Source organism: Triturus cristatus, chromosome 4_1 (assembly GCF_964204655.1).
Source record: "Triturus cristatus chromosome 4_1, aTriCri1.1, whole genome shotgun sequence".
Classification (NCBI taxonomy): domain Eukaryota; kingdom Metazoa; phylum Chordata; class Amphibia; order Caudata; family Salamandridae; genus Triturus; species Triturus cristatus.
The window spans coordinates 1,015,749,927-1,015,776,892 of NC_140585.1; the positions used below are offsets into that span (position 1 = coordinate 1,015,749,927).

The following is a 26,966-nucleotide window of genomic DNA, read 5'->3' on the forward strand; positions in this document are numbered from 1 at the left end:
CGTGACCGAGTCCAGCTTGGGCTCCATGGTGCTACGCATGTCCTTAATGGCCCCCGCATCGCCCGACTAGCTAGCATAGTGTCCTTGAGTGACGAGTCAGGCCCGTCGTCGGCCGCCCCATGCCTCTGACTCCCGCCTTCCTGGTCGTCCTCTCGGCCCATGTGGACCGTGTTTTTATCGATGTGGTTCGTTTGGCTCTGAACCGGCGGTTTATTGCGGCCCATGATCTCAGAGGGCCCGGCCCCGCAGCCACTGAACAGTTGCTCCCTTATGCACTCCAGACTAGGCCGCACTACGGGGGCCCTCGCTGCTCCCTCTGTTCGCGTCCCTTACGCAGCCCCGGCACCAAGCGATGCCCGCCGGCGCCGACAGCACCGCTCGGGGGCACGCCCGCCGCACTCCCAGGCTCGGGGTCTAGCGGTCCAAAGCTCGCCGCGTCGTCCCCTCCACGGCGGGCCCACTCCAGCAGCGTCGCACGTGGCTCGCAGCAAACCAGGCCGTGAAGTGACAGCCACGCGCCCCCCTGCTGCCTCAGACCCCCGGGGCGGGACACGCCGCGGCCCCCCAGTCCCAGGCCACCTGCGGGTCCGCCTCCAACCCTGTGCTTGAGTTTCCACGGGGCTCACCGCCGCAGCCGGGGCCCCGCCCTCAGGTGATCCTCAATGGCGCCAATTGCCCAGCGGGTGGGTTGCTCCTGTGACAGATATAGGCAAACGCGGCGTAGCTTTACAATTGTGGCTTAGTTTTTAGGAGTCTGCAAGATCTGTCTGTTAATGAAGAGAAACATCGACTGATTCGGGTTATTGATAACAGTTCCAGTCTTGTCCGTCCGGCTCGGTATGTGCACCCACCTCGAGTCCATACACCGTCCGGCCGACCAGGGCTCCAGCGATGTATGTGCCAGCTCACCACCTCCTTCCTACTGATGCTGCTGCACCAAGAACTGCTTGCTTTAGCCGTGTCCGCTCCACACACGTGACGCCAGCCGATGTGCCCTCCTCCACAGCGAGACCGGCCTAGCGCCGGCGCTACGACCCAGGATGAGGGCCTCCGGCGGGCCGCTTCACGATCAGCGTAGACGCTGCAACGGGCCTCGGAACTCCCCGATCGTTCAGCCACGGCGTCCCCCGGCCCCAGTGCCAGCCGGGCCGCGCCGCTCAGCGTTTTTCACCACTCACTGCATTGGGCCTCCTGCCCCGCACGGATCTTCAGTCCCGTGGCTCGAGGACGCAGGGCGCCATATTCTGGACTCCGGGCTCGCAGTCCGCCCTCACAGTCAGCAGCCGCGGATCTTCGCCGGCCAGTCGCCCCAAGGGAGAGATGACGCGCAGCACCTCTTCGCCACTTCACTGGGCGGTGGGTAACGTTTTTGAAAACGGATAATGCCGGATTGCGGGTGGTATTAACGGATCGGCTACTGCAGCTCACCTAGAGTGCGGCCATCTTCGTTGGCTGCAGGCCATGCCCAAGTGGTTCAAACATTGAAAAAAAACTGGTGTAATTTGCCTGCCTTTCCTACAAGCCTAGAGCTAGAAGAAATACTATCATAATATGAATTCATACATTATGAAAATCACAATAATTGTTATCCCAGGCGCTGTTATATAAATAAAATAAGATTCAAGTGAACTATAAAGTGCTAGTGCTAAATAAAAATATGGTCTAGACCTGATTGGTCACCAGTTATTTAAAAAACATAACTGTAAACATTCTCAAAGATAAGACCGTGAAATGCTTTAAAACCATATTCAATCTACCAGCTGTCATAAAGTGCAAGTGCAAAATTCCTTTCATAATCTATCTACATTAATGCAATATGCGAGCAAGTCCATAGGTAATCATCACAATAGTCGTTGTATTATATTATCCGACATATTCTCTGGTTTTGTACGAGTGAAATGTCCAGCTAACTATAACATCCCTGAAACCTGTGTTTTTTTCAGTGAATATATATATATTACCTACTCGCGGTCGCCAGTAGGTAGTTATAGTTAGGACCTATTATCCATAGTAAATCCGCAACATTCTATTTGGAATAACTTTGGCGCCGGTTGACGAATCTTAGCGAATTTTTCATAACTCGTGGCCCGCTCCGGTCCTATCCTGTAAGTCTCGGGGTGATTCGTCAAGCGGGGGCTGAGAAAAAGGGGGGGGGGTCCCAAAACCATTTTTTCCCATGCAATTTTCCATAGGGACCGTTTGTCGCAGCTACAGCCCGAACTGCTGAACGGAATTACACCAAAAAGGTAGACCTTGGTTCAGAGTCGTGCCTTTTGCTTAAATGGTGTAAATCAGTTCAGTAGTTCCAGAGAAAATCAAAATCACAAATATATCTATGGCCACGCTGGATCCGCGCACCCCGACGAGCACGAACTGTATGCTTATTGGCTGTCAACACTCCAAACCAGGACGTGTTGGCAGCCATCTTGTGCCTCGGTAGAACCGAGGCACAAGAAAAGAGAAGAAAAAACACGCAGAACACAAAAAGGGGGCAGGGTAGAAACACCATGACCCCCTAGGCCTGCTTAGGGGGTCCCACAAGGACCCCCAGGGCCCCCAATTATTTTTTTCTTGTTTTTAAATCAGCAAAATCCGCGCTGGGTGCGCAGATCCTGCCGATATAAAATCGGGGTGCCAAATCCCGGGGGCTATGTAAGTATTAGATTGGGGGGGGCCCAGCCACGGGAACTGCCACCCCTCGGGGCTTCAAAAATGAATGGCTGGGGGGGGCTCAAAGGCCCCCCCAAGCCCTGGGGACCGCCACCCTTGTGTATTTAAAAAGAAATACCCTGTGTGGGGGCGGAGCTCAAGCCCCCTCACACGCCCCGGGGACCGCCACCTCCCTGGGGCACTAAATATGTAAATTGGGGGGGTCAGTGACTGACCCCCCCCCCTCCCCCCAGGGACCACCACTACCCGGGGGTTTCTAAATTGGTGGGAGGGGGCCGCGCGGCCTCCCCCCTGGAGCCAATGATAGCCCTGGGGACCGCCACCCACCAGGGCCGGCTCCTGCAGTGTCCCGGGGTGTCCACCCCCGGGACACTGCTGTTTGCTATGGCAGGGCGGGAGCCTGCCATAGCAAACTTGGTTTGAATTTTGAAAGAGAGAGCAGGGAAACCTGCTCTCTCTTTCAAAATTCGAACTAAATTGATTTTCCACACGGGGAGCTTCATGTTAGCAGCTCCCCATGTGGAAAAGCAATGCCGGCTCCTGCAAAAGGCGGGGAGCTGGTGGGAACGTGGGGGGATTGGGGACCCCCCAACGGAGAGAGCCAGCCCTGGGGGATGGGGTCCCCGGGGCTATTAGTGGCCCGGGAGGGAGGCCACGCGGCCCCCCTCCCCCCCCCCCCCAAAATATATATATAAAACTAAATAAATTAGAAAGGCCGGTCCCGGGGATGGGGTCCCCGGGGCCTTTAGTGGCCAGAGGAGGGGGGCAACGCAGCCACCCTCCCAAAAAAAAATATTTAATAAAAAAGGCCATGCCCTGGGGGATGGTTAAGGCCTCGGGAGGTGGGCCACGCGGCCCCCCTTCCCAAATTTTAATTAAAAAAAAAATAAGAAGAAAAGAAATACCGGCATCGCGCCGGAGGCCACGCCCCCTCGTTTCAGCACTCTGCAAACGCGCCCCCTGGCGCGTTTGCGGATGGGGAACGAATTCCCATTGAATACTGGGGGTCCCTGGGGGTCAACTAGCCCACCAGGAACCTCCAGTATGCGCCAGGAAGCTGCATTGCAGAGAGGTGTTCTGAGGCCACGCCTCTTTTTACATCTCTCTGCAACGCAGCTCTGTGGCGCTTAATGGAGGTAGCTGGTGGGGTAGTTGCACCCCAGGGACCCCCAGGATTCAAGGGGGGGTAATCCCCCAACTTAAAACACGCCACGGGGCGTGTTTGCACAGTGGTGAAGGAAGGGGGCGGGGCCTGAGGTGATATGTGTGCAAACACGCCCTGTGGCACGTTTTAAGTTCAGGAATTAATTCCTCTTCAATATGGAGGGTCCCTGGGGGCCAACTAGGCCATCAAGTACCTCCAGTACGTGCCACAGAGCTGCGTTGCAGTGTTGTATAAAGGGGTGTGGCCTCTGAACACCTCTCTGCAAGGCAGCTCTCTGGCACATACTGGAGGTACCTGGTGGGCTAGTTGGCCCACAGGGACCCTCAGGATTGAGGAGGAATTAATTCCCCATCTTAAACCGCGCCTAGGATGTGTTTGCAGACATGTCACTTAAGGCCACGCCTCCTTCCTTCACCACTGTGCAAACACGCCCCCTGGTGCGTTTTAAGTTGGGGGATTAATTCTCTTTTAATACTGAGGGTCCCTGAGGGCCAACTAGCCCAACAGGTATCTCCAGTATGCGCCAGGGAGCTGCGTTGCAGACAGGTGTTCAGAGGCCACGCCCCTTTTTACACCTCTCTGGAACACAGCTCTGTGACGCTTACTGGAGGTACCTAGTGGGGTAGTTTGACCCTATGGACCCTTAGGATTCAAGGGGACTTTATCTCTCAACTTAGAACGGCCACAGGGTGGGTTTACACAGTGGTGAAGGGAGGGGACGGGGCCTGAGGTGACTTGTGCATACACGCCCTGTGGCGCATTTTAAGTTGGGGAAATAATTCCCCTTCAATCCTAAGGGACCCTGGGGGCCAACTAGCCCACCAGGTGCTTCCAGTAAGTGCCGCTGCGTTGCAGATAGGTGGTGCAGGCTGTGCTCCTTTTTACACCTCTCTGCAATGGTGCTTACTGGAGGTACCTTGTGGGCTAATTTGCCCCTAGGGACCCTCCGGATTCAAGGGGACTTAATCTCTCAACTTAGAACGGCCACAGGGCGTGTTTACACAGTGGGAAAGGGAGAGGACGGGGGCCTGAGGTGACGTGTGCAAAAACGCCCTCTGGCGCCTTTAAGTTGGGGAAATAATTCCCCTTCAATCCTGAGGGCCCATGGGGCCCAACTAGTCCACCAGGTGCTTCCAGTAAGCACCACTGTGCTGCGTTGCAGAGAGGTGGTCCAGGCCGTGCCCATTTTCTCTGCAACGCAGCTCTGTGGTGCTAACTAGAGATACCTGATGGGCTAGTTGTACCCAAGGGACACCCAGGATTCAAGGGGACTTTATCCCCCAAATTAAAACGGCCATAGGGCCTGTTTGCACAAGTCAGCTCAGCCCTTCACCAGTGTACAAACGCGCCCTGTGGCGCGTTTTAAGAGGTAGTTTTAATACCCCTGCCCTATTATATACTAGGGGCTTACAGAGAAGGTCATGCTAATAACAGGGGTACCCCAACGCATAGTGTTCCCTAGTGTATGTAGGTGCTTTAACTGTATTCTAAGTGTCTTTCAGCATAGCACTGGTTTTAGGACTGGTTAGTCAGTTACCACCAGTACCCATCTGAAAATGTTGAGGGTACAGGATGATTTTGCAACAAAGACTCTTTCTCCTCCTCTATTTGTTCTTTCTCCACGTCTTCCTTCTTCCTGCACTTTTCTTTTCCTTTGAGGACTTCTGTAGCTTCTTTCTGCATTTCTTCTTTCTTCACATGTCCTACCTTTATAGGCATAGTTAGAAACTAGCGTTTAAAAAAGCTTTGAAATTCACTTAAAAAATCATAGGTTTCAGGCACGTTATAGTTAGGAATTAGCATTTAAAAAAACCTTAAAAATTCACAGAAAAAAACATAGGTTTCAGGGGTGTTATAGTTAGCTGGACATTTCACTCGTATAAAAGCATTGAAATTCCCCCGTTATAGTTAGTTCAGCTAACTATAACTCGCGCCCCCGCAATGCACTGCTGATGACGTTACATATCACTCATGACATGGTCAGTGACATCACTGAAGACATCTCAAATGACATCACTGATGACATCATCCATGTGATAATTTGATGCATCTTCTCACACCCTAATATAACCTTTGATACACCCACTCTAAATTACAGACTGGCATTCTCAAAACCATAGACACTCCCAACACCAATAACTACATACCCACTTACTGATTCTTAGGTCTACACACCCATCCACTCACTCACCCGTACAGTCACTCATACTTATGGTCACTCAATACAGGACTATCATATGCACTCATACACCTATATAGACACTCACACACCGCCACTCATCCACAGAGGTACTCACACACCTACTCAGTCATGCTAATAATTAATCACACTGCCATTTACTCACTTATACAGTTATACACACACCAGCTCAATTACTCATACAAATACTAGCACATTCTTACGCTCTTATACAATCAATGATACAAGCACACACTCCTCCATTCAGCCACTCTCACAATCACACACTCACTTATAGCCATTTATGTACTCCAACACACATATATACTGCCTTTCACATATGTAGCTACTCACACATGTACCACTGAAATATACATTCACTCACTAACACAACCATACACACACTCACCCAACCAAACAGTCCATCACAGAATCACTCTTGAAACCATGCACCCAGTTAATCACCCACTCACACATCTATGCACAGTCACACACACCCCACCTACACAAACAGTCAGGCACCCATACAGATACTGAGACAACTAATCTACAACCCATATAGACACTCATGTAGCTATTTGCAAACTCATGCATCCGCTTACACACCAACAGACAGACGGATACAGACATTCACACAGTTTAGTCACTAACCCATGCATTCAGTAAGATACGTTTAATCACTCACTTATAGAGTCAGTCACGCGCCTACAAAATCATCCATTCACACATTTGTACACCCACTCTTTCTTCGATATGCCTTTCCCTATATATAATAAACATATTTAAACTTTACAGAAACACGCAGATACTGGATGAGTGTGTCATCAGTGATGTCACCAGTGATGTCACTGACCATGTCATGAGTGATCTAATATGACGTCATCAGCAGTGCATTGCGGGGGCGCGAGTTATAGGTAGCTGAACTAACTATAACGGGGGAATTTCAATGGTTTTGTACGAGTGAAATGTCCAGCTAACTATAACACCCCTGAAACCTATGGTTTTTTCTGTGACATATATATATATATATCACATTAAAAAACGAGTATCAATGGCCTTGAAAACAGTTTTCCGTACACACTATCAGCAGAGAATTCGTGTGGGTGACTGAGTGGGGAGTGCAGGCCCTCTGTTTGCTGGTAGTAGGAGACAGCGCAGTAATAGAAAAACGGAATCAAAAATGAAGGTGAGTAATAATGACTCCGCAGTGCAGCACACTTTTCCTACGGGATGCAGAGTATTCATCATATCACGTAGGAATCGTCTGACGTGGGCTCCTCCCGGAATGTGGTTAAGAGTTCCTCCCATTTCTGTGCATGCCCATAGTTTCCTAATGCCCTGCAATTTTCTAGTCACAGTGTTGGCAGCTTAGCCCAGTGCATTACAGGGTTTAACCAATTTTGAGCACGTGGACCATTTGGGCAATCCATCAGTACTGTCCTGCCAGTTGTTTGCTTGATTGTATATGTCACTGAAGTCCAAAAACCCACTGCCTGCGAGCAGGACCATCTCATATGAAAGAAGTTGGCAATCCCACCTTGCACCTGGTGCTCCAAAAATCTTGGGGTTTGCCCTAATAATCCCGCCACATCTGGGCAAGGAGAACTATCAAAAAAACATAATGTGTGGGAACAGATTATAAGCAATTATTCCAATAGAGAAAAAATAAATGAATCCCTATTCATCGGTACCTTAATCCCAAACTGCATATGTTCAAACAATTCTAAACTCACGAACCAACTCCAAAAACAGGGTTTAAAATGTAGTTTATCCTACAAACAAATCTTTTAAAAACATACAATATCACATTGCATTAATTATATCTGTTACGAACAACTTTTTCTTTCACACCCTGTCATTTTTACATATTGGTTGCTGCAGAAAAACACTAGCCCAAAAGCAATCCTTATTAGAGGTAGTCCGATACACACTAGAGGGAAAACCAAGCCCTCAACCAAGTCCAGGGTGTGTATCCCAAAAACTTTATATGCCGTAATGATCAGTCAGACTCCTCCATAACCCGCTGTTAGGAGTCCGTTTTTCCAGAGGTAGACCTGTGGCTCCTCTTGACGCAAGTCTTTTGAAGTCATTATACAAATGCGTGACGGTGCCTCACCTCGACTGAGAAATCCTTTTGGTTGCCTGCATTAGTAATCGTGTGGTGTGCTTTTTCTTCTACCCCTGTCCTGATGAGGCCCGAATTACTGGGCCTAAATGCGACGACTCTACAGAAATGGAGGAGTCTGACTGTGGGACTCCTTTATCAACCAGAGTAAGTGCAAGACTTAAAGGAGTTTAAACGGATGGTTTGGGTTAGATTATTAAGAAAGCCCCTGAGCCATTGTAGCGCCCTGCTGTATATTCCTGCGTCATGCAGTCTGCAGATTAAGATTGAATAAAAAACTGTATCAAAGGCTGCAGACAGATCCAGTAATTCCAACATGACTGGTGTGTCTGCATTTCGTGATAGTTTGATGGTATCGGTGACTGCCCCTAGCGTGGTCTCCGTGCTGTGCATTGTTCTGAGATCACATTGTGAGGAGCCCAAGATCTGAAGTTCGGAACATAGTTTTGGTGACAGTATTCTAACCTAAAGTCCACATATAAGGTCTCTGGTCAGCAGGGTGGTCAGGCTTTCAAATATTGCCGTTTGTCATTGGCTTTATTTCTAAAAGGTGGTTTGCCTTGGTTTATCTGTTCCCAGTGGATAAGTTGTTCCCCTCCCCAAAATTCCGATGACTGATTACAAATTGTTAAACCGGTGATGACTGCATGCTTCAGCAACCTACCCATCACAAAGGGACTTTTGTGCCATGTAGCACAGTAAACATATCCCAAATGAATAGACGTGCGAATATAAAATCACTCTTTTTGTACACGTTCTGTCTAGCCACATGCAAGGGTAGATGGTCAGGTCCAGCTACTAGCCCTCAAGAAATATTTTCATTTGAGCATATACTTCTACACGCTAATTTCTTTCGGATAGTTCCTACATGTTGATCTACTGTAAGACTTGAGAACCCTAGTCTTGACAAAAAATTTACTTAATTGCTAGAACGAGTTCATAGCCTGTGTATCTTTAGTAGCTATAAGTGATGCATTGACGAGTTCTACAATGTTCGAGGCATGTGGGCTGCTGAATTCATATCTGTGCATAGATCGCCGCCTAGTGTTGGGTCCGGATGTTTGCACGTTGTTGTCCTGGAAGAGTCTTCGAAGTATCCTGAGATAGGTGACTCCTCCCCTGGACCACAGTGCGCATGGGCATCCTCTCCATCCTCAGATTGTTTTTTTCCGCCATTGGGTTCGGATGTGCTTATCTTGACTCAAGTTAGGAAAATTTAGTTTGCAGGCCAAAAGGCCTTTAGTTTTCGACGGTACTGTTCCCGATCGGTATTGACAGTTTACAGGCTAGTTATTCACGGCTTTAACAACTTTTCGGATCCATTAAATCCGACCATCGACCGAACTTCGAAGATGGAATCGAGGACCCCATTCAAGCGGTGTCCTGTTTGCCATGCCAAATACCCCCATATCGACGTCCACCCGGTGTGTAACAAATGCCTCTCACCGGATCATGACGAATCGAAATGCATGGCCTGTGCCTGATTCAGATCCAAGAAGACTCTCCGGAATCGACGCGCTGCGCGACTGGAAGCGCAGCAAGCGGCACCGGCCCCGACCAACATCTTCAGCACCGAGGACGAAGATGTGGAAAGCGTGGAAAATATACCCTCCAGCCCCGAACACGGTTCCCGATCGGAAGATGTCGATGAAGAGCTTTTTCACAGGGAAGAAGCCGACTGCGAGGTAGGAGACTACGATGAGGCCTTAGGGGCCGAAGAAGGTAGCTCCGGTGAGGAGCAAGGCCTACCCGTACAAATTGAGGCTATCCCAGTGTGTCAGTCGACGGCTCCGGTCGAGGGATCGCCTTCGGGCCTTACCCAAGACCAATCCCGCAGTTCTTCGGCCCCGCCCCCCGGCCCGGCCACGGACATACAGCAAGAGCCATTGTTACCTAAAAAGACTGGTTTCCCTACCACAAAACCGAAACCAATCATCGCACCGGTTAAACAGAAACCGAAAGTGAAACTGACACTGGTCGTCTCGAGGACCACCACACCTTCGACGCCAGCCAAACCCGTCGGCTCCGACCGCACCAAAAGGGACTTCGGTGCCGAACTCGCTGCAGCCGATGTCGGCGCCGACCCAAAAAGGAAAGCCGTCGGTACCGTCAAAGCGCCTCGGCCCCCGGCACCGAAGCAATCGGCACCGACCACCAAGGTGAGAATAGCCACTGCATCGCTATCCACCTCGAAGGCAGCGACTACGGTACACATCGATGCCGTCGACGGCTCCTACCCCTCCTCGTCTCGATGACCCAATCACTTCGAAGAAGTCCACACCTGCCTCTACGGAACCACTCGGTGCCAAAGAACCGTCGGAGTTCCAGGTGCGACAAGTGGCAGCGTCCTTGCAACGCATCAGGGAAAAGGCAGCCCTCCAGACCTCGTCGGGCTCCGTACCGACACGGGCACAGAAGGCACCTTCGGCACCAGCAAACATTACCTTTGGTTTGCCGCCATCCACGGCGCCGAAAATGTTCGAAATCAGAACCCGCGTTACCCAGACAAGGTCCCCATCTACAGAACACTCGACTACTGGGACATCGCCGTCCCACTTCATCGACACCGGCAGGCTCATGCTCCGAAAGCGGAAGATCACTTCAGAGCAAGCTTTAGACTCTTACAGGATCCCGCTAAAACAAAAAATGCCGGCGGAATCGGAACCAGTTCTTTATGAACGCGTCCATACCTCTTACACAGATCCATCATTCTCTCCAACGCACTCCGACACGGATGCAGTGGAGGACTACATAGGTGACGACACCACCTACCCCGAGGACATAGACCCTGAGGGGCAGCAAGACCCTGATCAAGTCTGGGATGACCCTGTAGACCCAGGTGCCGCTCTGGATACACAGGACCCGCAACTTTATGGCGCAAAAACCTCCCCCACAGAGGACACTGCTGCATTCAACGCCCTCATTGAACGTGCCGCAGCCAATCATGGAGTGCAACTCCACTCAGACACTATCGAGGATGATTTCTTGGTGGGCACTTTCGCATCCTCCGAGAGGACTGTAAAGACTCTGCCCATGTTAAAAGGTGTCCTCAAGCCAGCAAAGGACATTTTCAAGGAAACCACCAGGGCACGGGTAATAAACCCCAGGATCGAGAAGAAGTACAAACCCGCACCTGGGGACCCCACGTACATTAGAAGCCAGTTGCCTCTGGACTCCATTGTAGTTGCCAATGCTCGCAAACGGGCACACTCTCAGACAACTGGTGATGCTCCTCCCCCGGACAAAGAGTCCAAGGTTCTAGAGACCTCTGGCAAACGGATTGCAGCCCAGGCAGCAAACATATGGCGCATCGCCAATACACAGGCCCTCCTAGCTCGCTACGACCGCTCACACTATGACACGTTAGAGACCCTACTCCAACACCTGCCAGACGAGTACAAAGAGGCAGCGGAGCTCCTCATCAGGGAGGGACAACTGCTCACGAACGCATCCATCAAGTGTGCACTAGATGCCGCAGACACTGCTGCAAGGGTAATAAACACCAGCGTCATGCTACGACGACACGCCTGGTTACGAATCTCCGGATTCAAACCTGAGGTCCAACATAACATCCTCAATCAGCCAGTCAACCCCGACTACTTATTTGGGCCGGAGGTTGACGCCACCTTAGAAAAGATAAAGAAAGACACGGACACTGCGAAGTCAATGGGGGCTCTGCAAACGCAGACATTTCGTAGTGGCTCCTTTCGTCGCCCCGGAAATAAAGGTGCAGGTAGAGGACAGGGGGCACAGCAAACCTACAATAAAGGGGGCACACAGAGTTCCTACGATAAAAACACCCGAGGTGTATATCGTGGCTCCAGCACCAAGGGCAGAGGACGTGGTTACGGCAATACCAGGTCCTCCCCCAAGAACAAACAGTGACGCCCTCTCCCTTCCCCCCGCCCACATAACACCTGTCGGGGGAAGGCTCCAGCGGTTCCTGTCCACGTGGGATTCCATCACCACGGACAGGTGGGTCAAAGATGTTCTCCAACACGGTTACTGTCTCGAATTAACCTCCACTCCACCCACCATACCGCCAAGGCACCGTCCTATGTCCTCAGAGCACTTAGCGTTATTACAGCAGGAGTTGCTAAGTATGCTGCAAAAAGGCGCAATAGAGGTCGTGCCCGTACACCAGCAGGGAACAGGGGTGTACTCTCTGTACTTCTTAATACCAAAAAAGGACGGCTCACTCAGAGCTATCCTAGACCTGAGACCCCTCAACCGCTACATTCTCTCAGAGCATTTTCACATGCTCACCCTACAGCAGGTTCTCCCGCTCCTCCGACAGTGAGATTTCCTAGCCACGCTAGACCTCAAAGATGCGTATTTCCACATACCCATACACCCGTCACACAGAAAATATCTCCGGTTCACCATTCAGGGGCAGCACTATCAATTCAAAGTCCTCCCCTTCGGAGTGACAACAGCACCCAGAGTTTTCACAAAGTGCCTAGCTACCGTGGCTGAACATCTACGAAGGCAACACATTCACGTCCTTACCTGGACGACTGGCTTGTTCAGGCAAAGTCAGCCCAGCAATGTGCCAGCCACATGTCCCGCACCATTCACCTTCTTCACAGTCTGGGATTCTCACTAAATTACCCGAAATCACATCTCCAACCCGCACACGTACAACAGTACCTAGGTGCGACCATAGACACTCTGGCAGCCACAGCTCAGCCAAATTTAGTGAGGATCAACGGCATGCAAATGCTAATATCAAAGTTCAAACCCCAACACTCCCTTCCTGCGCGAGTGTTCATGCAGTTGATAGGCATGATGGCCTCCTGCATTTTCATAGTCCCATACGCAAGACTACATATGCGCCCGCTTCAGGAGTGCTTGGCACTTCAATGGAATCAGGCTCACGGGCAATTAAAAGACCTAGTGTTGGTGAGCGGTCGGGCATACAACTCTCTGCATTGGTGGAATCCACAAAACCTTTCAAGGGCCGACCGTTCCAAGAGCCTGTTCCACAAATTATACTGACAGCGGACGCGTCTCTCCAGGGATGGGGAGCTCATGTACTCAATTACACAGTGCAGGGACTATGGACTACACAACAAAAGAAGATGCACATCAACCTTCTGGAACTGATGGCAATCTTCCTGGCAATGAAAGCCTTCAAGGTACACTTGTGCAACAAAGTCGTGTTGATCCGGATGGACAACATGACTGCCATGTACTACATACAGAAGCAGGGAGGAACGCACTCTCCACAGTTGTCTCATCTGGTTCAGAGCATGTGGAAGTGGGCCATTCAGAGGAACATATTCCTCATGGCGGAACACCTCCCCGGCAAGGACAACCAGATGGCGGATCTGCTCAGCAGACACAGCCACCAGATGCACGAGTGGGAGCTACACCCGTCAGTACTCCAACCGTACTTCCAACAGTGGGGTCATCCAGAGATAGACCTGTTCGCCACAAGCGAAAACGCAAAATGCCAAAGCTTTGCCGCCAGGTTCCCACATCCACAGTCGCAGGGCAATGCGATATGGATGAACTGGTCCGGCAGATTTGCGTACGCTTTTCCCCCAGCGCCGCTGATACCGCTGGTGGCACGCAAACTGCGACAGCACTCACTGACACTCATCCTGGTTGCTCCAACATGGGCACGCCAGCCATGGTACACCACCTTTCTGGAACTTTCCGTGGTGCCGCATCAAAGGCTGCGGATCAAACCCGCGCATTTGACGCAGAGCCATGGAGAAATTCAGCACCCAGATCCGCAACAGCTGAACCTGGCAATCTGGCTCCTGAAGTCTTAGAGTTTGGCTACTTAAACCTGCCACCTGACTGTATGGAGATCATTAAGGAAGCTAGGAGACCCACTACCAGAGCTTGCTATGCAGCCAAATGGAAGAGGTTTGTCATTTATTGCAATAACAATGACATTAACCCGCTAGACGCATCCATTCAAAACATAATCTGTTACCTCTTACACCTATACCGATGCAATCTGGCATACACCTCAATACGTATCCATTTAACCGCAATAGCAGCCTATCTCCAAAACAGGCAGCACCTCTCTTTATTCAAAGTGCCTGCCATCAAAGCCTTCTTGGAGGGACTTAAACGAGTAATTCCCCCAAGACACCCACCAGCACCAGTGTGGAACCTCAACTTGGTCCTCACCCGACTGATGGGTCCACCCTTCGAACCTCTCCACTCATGTGAGATTCAATTCCTCACCTGGAAAGTAGCTTTCCTAGTGGCAATCACTTCGTTGAGAAGAGTTAGTGAACTCCAGGCACTAACCATTCAAGAGCCATTCATACAGGTTCACGCAAACAGGGTCGTACTACGTACCAACCCAAAATTCATGCCTAAAGTAATATCGCAGTTCCACATGAATCAAACTATTGAACTGCCTGTTTTCTTTCAGAATCCACAAAATGTCGCTGAAAGAATGCTCCATACACTAGATGTCAAAAGAGCCCTCATGTACTATATAGACAGAACTAAAGGCTTTAGGAAGACAAAACAACTTTTCGTTGCCTTTTCTCCACAACACAAAGGCAACGCCATCTCCAAAGCAGGTATACCCAGATGGATCGTTAAATGTATTCAAATTTTCTATCAAAAGGCTAAACGCACATTAACGATTCCCCCACGAGCCCACTCAACACGTAAGTTAGGGGCCTCCATGGCTTTCCTGGGAAACATTCCTTTACATGATATATGTAGAGCAGCCACATGGTCCACTATACATACATTTACCAAACACTATTGTGTAGATGTACACTCAAAACAGCAGGCAGCTGTAGGACAGGCTGTTCTCAAAACTCTTTTTCAGACCGCTGCAGCTGGCACTGGTAGCCGCCGCTAATGGGAGGTACTGCTATGTATTCTATGCACAGATATGAATTCAGCAGCCCACATGCCTCGAACTGAATATGCTACTTACCAGTATGCATCTGTTCTTGGCATGTAGGGCTGCTGACATTCATATCGCCCACCCTCCTCCCCGGCGCCTGTAGCAGCTGCAGCTCTCAGAATTACTGTATAGCATGGTCATCACTTTCTGTATCTACTCCATCACTGCCACAATGGCGAAAAACAATCTGAGGATGGAGAGGATGCCCATGCGCACTGTGGTCCAGGGGAGGAGTCACCTATCTCAGGATACTTCGAAGATTCTTCCAGGACAACAACGTGCAAACATCCGGACCCAACACTAGGCGGCGATCTATGCACAGATATGAATGTCAGCAGCCCTACATGCCAAGAACAGATGCATACTGGTAAGTAGCATATTCAATACCGAATCTTGTGGTTACAATCAGGTGTTTAACATATTTACCAGTAGGCACCAAAATGTATGAATTTAAATAATAAAAAAAGTTCTCTGCTGCACAGAGCCATGAAGGTTGAGAAAATGTATGCTGCAGATCCGCTCTTACAAATGCATTGTTTTGACAGTCCGAACAAATGTAAAGATCTGCTTCATCTAAGTAACCTGGACTGTTTTTTTCTATGCAGGTAAATAACATTTATTTCTATAACTGAAGCCAGAGTTAAGAAAAATGTCCTGTGACTGAAAAGTAAATGAATTTAGAGTCCTCCAAACACATTATTGTTTTCATGACTGTTCTTGGCAAACGTAGTCTGTTCTCACTTGTAATATCTGTGTCTTAATGGTTTAGGTCTTAAAGTTTGTTTTCTATCTCTCTAGAATGGGGTTATGTCTGGATTGATGCAAATACTGTTGTTGAAGGTCTCAGCCCATATCACAGAGCAACTGGGAATGGCCCCCGGAGGAGAGTTCAGAGAAGCTTTCAAGGAGGTAAAGGACAAGTTCATGGTGTCGGACTTCCACCTGTATTTTAGGAAAGCTGACTTGGTTGCACTGCTGGTTCTGCTTAATAAGCCTGTGTTTAGCAGGGAGTTTAACATAGGAAAAGACCAGCATAGACTGCAGGTTTAAAAATTAGGATTTACTGTAGCATAAATTGTATTCCTGATTTTTGCATGTGTTGCATACAAGTGCATTTTATTCTGGCACTGTCAATAGTGACACTAATTGTCTGTGACATCTTGAATTCCTAGTCGTATATCACAACCAGCTCGTTTTTAGTATTATAAAAGTTAAACGGTTGCTAGCCCTCGGGCAGTGCGTTTCATCCCCTACTATGTTTTTACTCAAACAAGGGAAACCCTGGAATCACTAGGTACCTGGGGTATGACATATTAATAAAGGAACAGTGGTCCCTCCTAAAGAGTTCAATTGAAAGAGTAAGTTAGTATAACAGTGTTGAATAACAAATCATAATTTGCCAAAATCAAAAGGACAATAACAATTGAGGGTGCCAGTGAGATCAAGCGTGCTCCTATAATGTGCCACTCTAATATTAGTGTTGCATCAGATGTGTGTATAACAACAATTAATGCTAGAATGACCCACATGTACAGAAACAATCAATAACTGGGTCCATAATAGAGGTCAGTGGTGTTTAAGTTTTTAAGGGTAGGGGACCATCATCAAAACTCTAATAGAAAAGAGCCTGAAAGCTAAATGAAATGGCTTGCGAGTAGGATGTGGATAAAGCACTGTAAAAGTGGTGGTTCATGGGAATGGGATACCAATGTGAGGCAAGAAAACTCGAAAGGAATTATAAGGTGGGTCTGGCTGCTCATGGCACTTTTGAAAATATTGTTGCACAATCTCCTAATGGTACCAGTCCCTCTTTATTTTTAGTATACATAGTTGCAGATTTTTAATCTAATGCAGATGGCAGAAAAATCACTGCCAGTTTTCTACCATCGTGTATGGTCCTCTGTCATGCTGGTCAGACATTTTAAAAGGCAGTGGTAATCCTCCTTTAAAATTGCTTCCTCTGGTACCTTTCTACATCTGTGGAAATTGAAATTACTGCAGAAACTTACTTTAGAGGCTACAGAGAAAGATGGTGTGCCCTTCACGTTTTACTCCGAGTCCCCCCTCATTAGTGAGTGTGATTTTTCTCAAAACCGTACCACCGACCTACAGTCTCTGCAAACCCCGCCAGTGTGATTGGTTATTGAGCAGGTGAGAATAAATGTATGTTGCAGAGAGTAACTTAAAACCCTGTACCACACCGGCGAGAGGCATATATACATCTTGCAGCCCCTTTACCCTTCACACTTCCAAATATGGGAGTAGGTTATTTTGTGCTCAATGCCTGCATTTCCTGATACCTACTGGCGCAGTTGGATGGGTTGTTTGTCCACTACATGAGTCTTTAACATCCCCTTGTAAAAAAAGCACTGCCCAATGAAGAAAATGAAAGACAATTGGAGGTGAGGATCAGAGCTACCAAACTTATTTCGACACAGACAGCACATATAGTTCTGACCCGGTCTTAAAGGAATTCTGGCATAAACCGTTTGGCTTGGGCCCTTGTACACAACACCTATGGCTCGGTTAGTACTGCACAAAAATGTTGTAAATTAATTATCATGACCTGCCCAAACCATATATGGCCCAAAGCGGTACTCTGTAAGCATGGCAGCCAGGTGTTTGGTATCATGTAGGCTACGGGGATTGACTGTTCAGTGTTTACAAGGGTCCTGTCAGACTAGTTTGGACGTCTAGGGGCCATAACATCGTGTAATGCTTGCATGGGGTTCATATGGTAATGAATTTGGGTGGCGGTTAGGTAACTCAGATAACAATTTTACACTCCACCCCGAGAAAGGGTTTGATTAGATCTGCAAGACCTGGTTATATGAGGCGCCTGAAATTGGTGTTAAGACAGAGTTTATATATTAGAACAATATATCCTAGAGCAAAGGACGCATGCATAATAATTAAAAGCAAACATTTATTGGACCACTTTTTCTTTTACTTAGTGTCTTGTTTTCGAAATAATTACACCAGTACCGCCAAAGAGCACAGCACTCCTACTCGATGGTGCAGGTTATAGTCAGAAATGTTGAGTAGCCAACACCGAGATGCCTTATATTTTAGCCAAAATATTGAAGTGCATGCATGTAGTATAGATTTACTATTCCTAACTCCAGAGCTGTGTACTTTGTACATCAATATGTGTATCATCAAAGCACAACATGTAGAGCAAAGTAAAATAATTTTTTACTCAACTGTCAATATTTTGGTCCTCCAAATTAAGGTATCTAGATATTGCCTACTCGATATTCCAAACCTACACCTTGACGCATAGATATCTCTTTATCTGGCACACACCTTCTATGTGTAAGCCTACACTAATATCAGTGCAGCGTAATATTGCAAAGACACATTCTATATAGAGGTTTGACTTCCTCATGTCTCTCACCATTAAGTACTCTAACGATCTGTTTACTCATGATGTGAAGATGCAAAGTATATTATTGGACATAGGCAAGATGCACCACATTCAAAACTGTGAAAACCATGAGGTTGCTTGGTTTTTAAGATTGTTTACAGTCTGAGAGGAACAAACATCAAAGCAGACAAGGTATTTCTTTAAAAAACAAATCATTAAGTAGTGAAACTTGGCCTACTAGTAAGTACCCCCTAATCACTCAAACCTTATCAAAGAGGAAGGACAGATATGATAAATGAATATAAGCATTAATTAAACAAATTGAAAACTTGTCATGAAATATTTCCTTACTTGGTCCCCCACCGAGTACGGCTTCCGAGATGGGTGAGGAGGCGGGTGGTTGAAAACAAAAAACTAGTTTGAAAGATTAAAAGCAGCGATCTGGTGTCCCCAGACATTTGCGTGATCATTTATCCCATTATACATATTGTGGCAGGACAAGCTTGTGTCTCACAAAAGCCTTTGTGCTATATGTTATTGGATTCATGACCACAACGGAAAGAAGCTACCTTTCCTTCAGGAAGACACATTGGAAGACTTTGTAAATGTGCTGAGCATCTGGCATTGTAATAGTTACCTACTGATTAAAGACTTTCCTATGCTCCAAATGGTATTCAGTCATTGATCCTGCCTTGAGGCTAAGAAGGGCACCATGGAATTCCAAAATTTATTATTATTAATCATCGCAGGAAATTACTCCAGGGTAGTGGAACAGCTGATCGCTGTAATCCAACTCACCCCACGGACACATAGGAGAAGGTAAGGATGCCCCTCATGGGGTTTGGGTTAAACTTGGAGGTCTCTGCTGAGACCACTATAGCTTTGCCATCAGATCTGTGGGGATGGCTTCCTTGGGTGGTAACACACCACATATTTGTCTTAGCTGCAGAATAAGCATACACTCCAAAAGCTTTGGGCTTGTGTGTCCACAAACTACAAATATCAGCAGATTGTGCCGTGTGCACCATGACTCTTCACATTAAAATAAGTGCATTCCTGGTACTTCTACTTGCACATTTCTAACCTCATGAATATTGCCATATGCCAGACTGTGTCTGAAAACCATGCAAAGGTTATCTTGTAGAGGAAAGCAGCTCTAGCTTTATCTGGAAATAGGTTGCAGCATGAATGTTACGTCATTGGAGCCATATAGTGCCACCCTAGCATGCTGACATCAGACCCCATTTTCCGCACCCTCTGATATAGATCTGGAGCTGCTCTCTGTGAATTATTTTACAAAATGTCTACTTTTTGCAGTGCAAAGAGATGTCTCACACATAAAAAAAAGAATATAGAGTTTTAACCCTGCTGTTCCTTTTATGGGCAGATGTCCATTTCAGACCCCCACAAGCTTTGCTTTGTATTTTGGGCCAAAGTACGACTCCAAGTCTTATGACAAGTCCAGCATCATGCACACTAAAGCAATTCGGGAACGGCAAACTAAACCTGGTGCATGGGCACCAAGCTCGACACTGATCGTGCTCCAGGTCAGAGATGAAGTGTCACTCTTCTTCCTCAATATCTTCAGAAGAGAACGAAACACAAGAAGTGACAATATGATGACCCCTCTCCCAGGCATTACTCCCAAGCCAGGGGTAGGCGAATGTATTCCACCACTGGTGGACTCCTCCTCTGAAATGGATTTGGAGGAAGGACCCCTGCCGACTCTGGTCACAGGCTCAGCACTGCCCCTATTTCCACCCCCTTCCCTGGCACTGGCCTTTTGCCATTTCCGGCTCCAATGTCTGTGCCCTTCTTGGATTACCGGATTTTCCAGCACCTGAATTTCCACCACCGATCCAATGCGATTCCTATATGTTATGATCGTGCTTTTTAAGAATGTTATAGGTACCTCGTGTGAGCCTGCAGGCCAATGGAACAATTTTGGGCCCCTGATAGGGGTTCTGCTGGTTGGGGGAGGGGTTTCCCTGCCACCAGTCAGCTATGATACCATGCCACAATGTGCTCCTCTGGTGTCGGCTGGAGCAGTTATTGTGCAGTACTCTGCCGGTAGCCCCTGCTCCACCATTGGTGCTGATTCAGACACCAGCTTCTGCACTTCAAGGCCCTTCCCCACCAAAACGCTTAACTCAAGTGGCTCAGAAGGGAGGCACAACCACTAGCAGAAGAGGCCTATACAAGGAGGCTCCCAACATGGTCCTGCGTAATTCGTGTCTGAGGTGATGCCACATGATGAGGATTATTAGTGAGGCAGCCAACTTGCTCCTTCCTGCAGACTTCCTCGCAAATTATTTTGCATTACAGAATGCTAATGAACTTGATACCTGGCCAGAGTTGACTATGGAATTTCCTTCAAAGGCGACCTCGTTTACAGCAATTTTGAGGAATGCCGCGGAGGTGCTTGAGCTGCTACTTCCCATAGTTGGGGGCAAATCAAATATATTGTCTGAGATATTTCAAACCCCTTCAGTGGCCTCATACCTACTACTTTTTCTTAATGACGCTGTAATGGAGTCCATCAAAATTGCATGGGACAAACCAATGTCTGCCCAAGGCAATCAACAGACTTCTTGCCCGCCCAATCACCAGAGATGCTCACCTTGTTTTCCCCACCCATCCTATGCCAGAGAGCTTAGTAGTGCAAACCTCATCATGCTCAAAGCTGAACCATGGAGCATTTTCCACATCACCTTTGGACAGGGCATCTAGGAAGGTGGGGGCCATGGGTAAAAGGTGTTCTCTGCCAGGAGTCTGGCTCTGTGGTCGATGAACACCACTTTACTTCTTGCCAGATGCACACACATGCACTCTGGGAAATGGTGGACATGGTGGTGACCGGTCTGCCTGACCACGTGAAGACACTTTTGTTAAGGTGATCTGAACACTGTAGTGGATTCCATGGCCATGGAGGTCTTCAGTTGTCCTAAGAAGGTGTGCTGTGGCTGCATTCTTATGGGCTTCTCAGGTAACGTTCAAGCCAGTCTGATGGATATGGCATTTGATGGCTCTTACATATTTGGCAACAAAGTGGCTTCAGCCCCGGAGTGATTTGACTCTAAATGTGACTACCCTATCTTTGAGACTGGCATCTCCAGTCTGTGATATTTATAGGCAATATAGGAAGTTTAGACGGTACTCCAGAGCACTTCCTTTTCACCAGTGCCAGCCCTACCAGCCCATCTAACCGCCCAACTAGTTTCTTAGGCAGTACTGAGGCTGAGGGTAATCCATAAGCAGACCATCCCAGCAAGCCCCCCCCTCCTCCCCCACACTACTGGGAAAGCTGATTTAGTTCCTCCGTTTAGGGGACACATACACAGCCATTTGGAGAGTGGGAATCATCTTTTCTGCAGACCTCAGTGGTCACTAGGTTCGACTAGTGGTCCTACATATTACAGACGGTGCATATTCCCTTTCCTTCTAGCATGCCCCTCTTCCAATCCCCATCATCTCACAGAAGGCCACAGACAGATCCTCCAACAGGAGGTGGTGGCTGTTTTATAGAAAGGATCAGTGGAGTTGATTGCAATGCAGGAAATTGGGTAGGAGTGCTGTTCTTGATATCTCAGATCCTAAGGACGCCGGTCTGTGTCCGGTTCTCAACCTCAGGTTCTTGAACATCTATCTGTGTGATGAAGAGATAAAGACTCTGGGACATATTTAGATCTCGGCAGAAGGTGTACACCATTACAACGGTGATGGATATCCTGTCCACCAAAATATAAATCCCATAGAATATAATGGTATTTATATTTTGGCGGACAGGATATCCATCACCATTGTGACGGGTAACCCATCTGCCGAGATCTACATCAGGCCTTCTGTCTCTGGCCCACATGCTTTTGGCACTGAAAGCAGAAGACTGGATGGTGTCCCTTGACCATCTTCTTTTGTTTTTCCCTCAGTAAACAGAAATGGAAAAATCTTCAATGGTTGACTGGAATAGAGCATATTACATCAAATTGGTCTGTATTGCCAAAAGTAATAATCAGGGCACCATAGATGTTAGGCTGCACAGTTCTATCAAACAACAAATAAAACACATACCAGTTAATTCCCATTGTTGTCTAAAAGCATTCACAGAAGTTTGTTGTTGGATTTCGAGGTTAATTTTAGTAGGATGGTATCCCATCCTGACTCTCTTGTTGCTCTTCCCTGTTTATAATTCAGATAGTAGCTCACCAAGTCCTCCACCTCCGCCCAGAATCGCAATGGCCATCGCCACTTGACTATTAGAAGAGAGGGGCACGGAGCGCACAACTAGATTTCCAGCAGGTAGCATTAGTTTTTTTGGGTAGTGCTAATGCTAAATCGATAAAATTACAGTTTCCCTATCTGTCTTAGGCCTAGGCATTAGGCCCAGTAGGCATATTCTTGGTGTGTGTGAGATCTGCCTTATTGTCCATTCCCTTACCTTCTTCCATAAAGGCATCACCACGGAGCAAGACCATGTCATGAAATAGAATGTTGGAATCTTCTTAGTGCACCCTGCTACCACCAGACAGTGTTCTGACTTCATGGGGTGAGTGCCTGCGCACTCATAGGTCAAAAACAATGTCTTTCCTGAGTGAAGGTTTCACATCTCCCCATGATCAGGAAGTGCCATTTGTGGCAGGGAGCTTCAAAGTCCTTGCCACCTTTGTAATGCAATCTCAGTCTGACCTTTTAGAGGGAGCAGGCCCCCTTTCTGTCCTCATCCCCTTTTTGGCTGTAGTACAGGCTAGATAACATAGAAAGAATAGGAAGTGTGCTCCTCTTCGCCAACTCCACCCCTTAGGTGCTGGAGGTGAGGTGAAGTACAATTTTCAGTGCCCATCATGTTGGCACCCTGCACCAGTCCTCCCCTGTGCTGCTGGTGGTGTAGTGTTGGTGCTGCCTTGGGCCCTGCCCAGTATTGGCCTCAACCCCCGTAGACTGGTCCCCCAAGCTGCTGCTACTTGTAAGTAGCCCCTGTCCAATTGCCCCAGTACCTATTGGTCTGTATGTGGCGCCTGACCTCGGACTTGCACTCTGCCGCCTCTGTGCCGCTGGTGTTGTACAGTTGGTGCTGAACTGAACCTTAATCAGTACTGACCTTAACTTCCGAAGACTGGTCTTGTAAGTCGATGTTGCCTAAACATATGTTGAATGTTTTCTACCTCTCATAGGCTAACATTGCAAACTCTGAAAATTGCACTAAATGTCCACTTTTTACATTGAAAAGTATTTCTATTTCAACACGTATTTGCCTAAGACTATGTTCTATGGTTCTACAAAATCAATATAATCAACTATAATTTTTCTAAATTGGTCTTGGATTTATTGTGTGTTTCATTTATTGCCACTGTGTGTACAATAAATGCTTAACACTACCCTCTGATAAGCCTAACTGCTCGCCCACACTAACACAAAATATAGCATTAGTATTATCTACTTTATCCTCTGTAAAGCCTCTGGGGATCCACTGCACTGTCTGCACAAAATACCTCTTTTTGGTATAGTATATAGAGAGCCAGCTTCCTATAACGGGCATCAAGTGCCAACAATATCATAACTCAGAAGCCTTGAGGAGTGAAGGCAAAATTTTTGGGGGAAGACCGCACCAAGGACGACTGGTACAGCAGACCTAATGCCAAAAAATGATTGAGTCCTTTAAGGAACTGGGAGGTGGTTGAGAGCAATTCTCTTGCTATTGGGCTATTCAACACTATTCTCTGGGTCGGAATCTTAGTTTATTGTTAATGTTTAATAACCACAATCGCATGTACAATTCGCATCGGTATAAGTCACAGCCTGGCTTTAGGACTAAATTAATAATAATAGCCTCTAGCATTGCTTGGGTGAAGCCTTCCTTTAGCAATAGCTGCATTGTATACATCCAGCAGTCTAGGTGCCAGAATGTCTTTTGGTACTGTTTGACTGGGGAATGTGTGGCAGTTGTTATGGCATACCAGTATATATAGTGAAATATACCATACCATATATACCATATATTTCACTCTCGTTTATCATCACCAGGGCTTGAATTAGCTAAAAATGGATATTAAATTAAAAGTTGTTTTGGACAGTGAGTTCCAGTATGTTTTACCCATTTCACAAAACTATTTTAAGATGGTGTTGACTGGTTCTGGGAACTAAAGCAGTTTACCTGCCTTAGCTAGTTACTCTGTTCCATATGGGGCTTTCCAGCTTTCCAATACACTTCCCATGTTTTCTGTTCCACTATCACCCCCTTCACCCCCCCACCACCACTCCCATCTCACCAAAGAGGAGGAGAAGTTACCTAGGCTGGACCATCGTAGGGCAGTCAACTTCTACACCCATTGTATGAAGGAATTTAGATCAGAAAATCAACTCTTCGTTGGATATGTGGGTAACAAGAAGGGCAAGGAGGTCCAGAAGATGACTGTCATGGTGGATGTGTCTTCTGCATTAAGGAACCACCAGAAATACAGATTGATTCCACCAGAACAAAGGCATCTACCTTGGCACTGGCCATGAGAGTGCCCAAAGATATGTAACACGGCGGCATGGGCTTTCCTTTACACATTCGCCAAGCTTTTATTACATAAATTTGAAATGAGAGCGAATGGCCATTTCACCTGTTCAATGGCGCAGCATTTACTGGTTTGACCAGTCCTTCAGGCTCGCCACCTGGAGGGGGTAACTGCGCTGGTATTATTCAAGAGGTAAGGAATCTGCAGGTAGAACTATTCATCAGAAGAAAATGTTACTTCTTTTTGGTAGCAATATTTCAGTTGAGTACTACATCTAACCACTGACTCCACACCAATACCACCCACCTCCTTGTTATGAAAGATCATTATAGACCTGAAAATGTTTAAGGTTCCAATTTCATTTTGTTGCACTGCATATTTACTTTTGATACGATACCATCATAGTTTCTGCTTCTGAGGACTTGTAAAAAAAATGTACGGAGAACTGCCATCAGGATCCTGGGATGCCACTATAAGTCGAGGAACCTACTGGGTGATACAGTATCCACCAGAAATATTTTTACCCACGGTAAATACATTTTTTAATTGGAATATGCACATAAATCGGTGTCCTTTTTGACTCATTCAACCATAATGGGCTGTTATAATGGTAGGACTTCGCATAGTAACAGGTGAGCATGGGCAAAAGCTATTCCTGAGGACCTACTGTATATTTGCGAAATGCAACTTGATGATTCCAGTACACACATACTGTTAACTTTCCAAATCGTAAAAACGAAAATTGTCTCATTTGTAAAAGTATTGAAAGCATATGTAGTGTTTGTAAGATCTCAATTGTGTAGAGTAAAATTCATATATTCGAGGCATATGAGCTGCAGATTACACACTTGTGCATAGATCGCCATCTGGTGTTGGGCCCGGATGTTTGCAGTTTGTTTTTCCTCTTGGAAAGTCTTTGGAAGTCACAAGGCCGGTGACTCCTCCTTTGGATCGTATTGCGCATGGGCTTCGGCTCCATCCTCCGATAGTTTTTTTTCCGCCATCGGGCTCGGATGTGATCTTCGCGCTCCGGTTCCGAACAGCTTCCAGTTCGACGGTCGACGCGCAATCCTCACCCCAAACCGCGGTATTGTTTCGATCGCGATCTCCCCCACTCAACGCGCCTTCTCATCGGCACGGACCTTCAGTTCCAGTCGTCGACGGCGGCCTTCGGGCCTCTCCAAGCTTCGGTCCTGGCTAATGGAAAGGACTCCATTTAAAAAGTGCCCTCGATGTGGGTCCAAATTCCCCCACACCGATCTCCACGAGGTATGCAATCTCTGCCTCTCCCCTGAACACGAGGCTCGAGACTGTCCGGCGTGTTAGTCCTTCTGGTCCAAAAAGGGGGCGCTAGAGGGCGCACAAGCAGAATGGCCGCACTGGTGTGAGGCTCCCGCAGCCTGGAACTGAAATCCGTCATTTATCCTGCTAAGACCACTGATCACCCGACGAAAAAAACACACTCTGCTGTCAATATTATTGTCCTGCAGCTTCGGCGAAAGTTTGGAGACTGTGCGTCCAGCGGCGGCAGAGTTAGCGGTAGTGTAAGGTGGAACAGGCGCGGAGCTGAGGAGAGGCGCAGCGTGCTGCCCGGCGTGCGATCTACGCCGGACCGGGGCGTGCCACGAGGCAAGTGGGCCCTGACGGGGACCCGCTAACGCGGCGTCCTGCTTTTTCTGGCAGATCGGCTGCGGGACGAGGGAGGTGTTGTACGGACGCAGGACGCTGCCTGATGTCCCGTCCCCCCCCCCCCCCCCCCCTGGTGGGATCTGCCTTGCTGTGCGCCGAGGATCGGAGCAAGCTAAGACCGTTGATGAGCGGTGCTGTCTGCGGGGAAACTTGACGGCCGCTGCGGGGTGAGGAGGCAAGGCAGGAGGCTGTCTGCGGGGGACGGGAGACTTTGAAGCCTGGTGATTCGGGGGTGCCCCCCCCCCTCGTACCGGCGGAAACAGACTGATTGCACCGGTGCCGGGAAATGGAGGCGGAGGTGTGTGCGGTGTGATCCACTTCGTGCTTAGCCTTTGAGGGACTCGCTGTCACAAGGTACTGTTGTCCGAGGATTGCGCCTGGGACC

General features: G+C 48.0%; 1 protein-coding gene across 7 annotated transcripts in view; it reads left to right on the forward strand.

Moving 5' to 3' along the window:
• The window catches only part of TRABD (TraB domain containing), a 214,679-nt gene that overhangs the window by 149,013 nt on the left and 38,700 nt on the right, over nucleotides 1–26,966 (forward strand). For all 7 annotated transcript variants that reach the window (XM_085653946.1, XM_085653945.1, XM_085653949.1 and 4 more), the window contains one exon: nucleotides 15,827–15,937. In XM_085653946.1, coding sequence (XP_085510072.1) covers nucleotides 15,827–15,937 — 111 coding nt within the window. The remainder of the gene's footprint in view (nucleotides 1–15,826; nucleotides 15,938–26,966) is intronic.